At 37.6% G+C, this 927-nt stretch overlaps 1 protein-coding gene across 1 annotated transcript; it reads left to right on the top strand.

The window, feature by feature from the left end:
* Positions 1 to 385: 385 nt before the first annotated feature.
* LOC113337636 (antimicrobial peptide 1-like) lies at positions 386 to 697 on the top strand. Its single transcript, XM_026583261.1, has one exon. It carries the CDS (start codon positions 386 to 388, stop codon positions 695 to 697), a length of 312 nt encoding a protein of 103 aa, XP_026439046.1.
* Positions 698 to 927: the final 230 nt, after the last annotated feature.

Genomic DNA, 927 nt, shown 5'->3' with positions numbered 1-927 from the left:
ACATTGTACTCTTAACAGAAAGGGACAAGCTGGGACAAAAGGAAATACGTTTTGAGATGCATGCTCGTGAAATTAAAATCTAAAGTCGGATTTCAGCAGTGAATCTAGTCGAAATAAAAATATCACAACTACTGCATTAAAGCTGGGGCACTTTGTCTACGGGTTTCTTGCCGACATTGTTGAATGAAAAAAGCATATTCGTTCACGATATTTTCTTCTATCCACTAGTTTTTCCAAGCACGTTCCCTCATTATTCTTGCCCGTTCATTCGACATTTTACTATAAATACGGGCATCCAACTTAAGAAGAAAACACACAGTTTCAAGAAACCTAAAAAACTAAGAAAAAGAAAAAAAAAAATCTCATTTTGCTCCTTCACTTAGCAATGGCATCCAGTAAGAACTCACTCTCCATATTATTGATGGCTTTCGTTCTCATGGCTGTAGTAAGTGAATTGGCAAATGCAAGTTCGATAACTGTATACCGTTTAGGAGGTTGCGGCGGTGAAACTCGAACATACAGTAACTGTGGATGCTCAAACCTTTTATATATGGGTGGTTATTCATTTTCTTACACTGGGCAAACTGCTAGGCTATATAACACAGGCAATTGTCTGGGAGGGAGCGTTGCTACTCTCAACGGCAATGCCCGTCAGTGCAGCGGCGTTGGATGGAGAAGTATTAACATCCAGTGTTAAGTAGATTTAAATTGTGGATGTCTTGTCTCTACTATGAGACAGACATTATGTATGTGTTTCAAGGATGGGCCTTACAAGTAATGTATCGTAATGATAGCTATATCACTACGTGATTCCTGAACTTCTAATAAGTTATAAATAAAGTAAGGTCGTTTCATTACGTGTATCTTGTATAAGTTACAAATAAGATGAATGTTGCATTCTCAATATATTCGATGTTTCTCCAGACA

This window comes from Papaver somniferum, unplaced genomic scaffold (assembly GCF_003573695.1).
Source record: "Papaver somniferum cultivar HN1 unplaced genomic scaffold, ASM357369v1 unplaced-scaffold_16492, whole genome shotgun sequence".
In the NCBI taxonomy this organism is placed as follows: domain Eukaryota; kingdom Viridiplantae; phylum Streptophyta; class Magnoliopsida; order Ranunculales; family Papaveraceae; genus Papaver; species Papaver somniferum.
The sequence above is the reverse complement of the archived record's forward strand: the minus strand, read 5'-3'. Positions and strand labels throughout refer to the sequence as shown.

Bases quoted from the DNA above. Each gene is read 5' to 3' on its own strand.
- LOC113337636 (XM_026583261.1), top strand. From the start codon at position 386: ATGGCATCCAGTAAGAACTCACTCTCCATATTATTGATGGCTTTCGTT.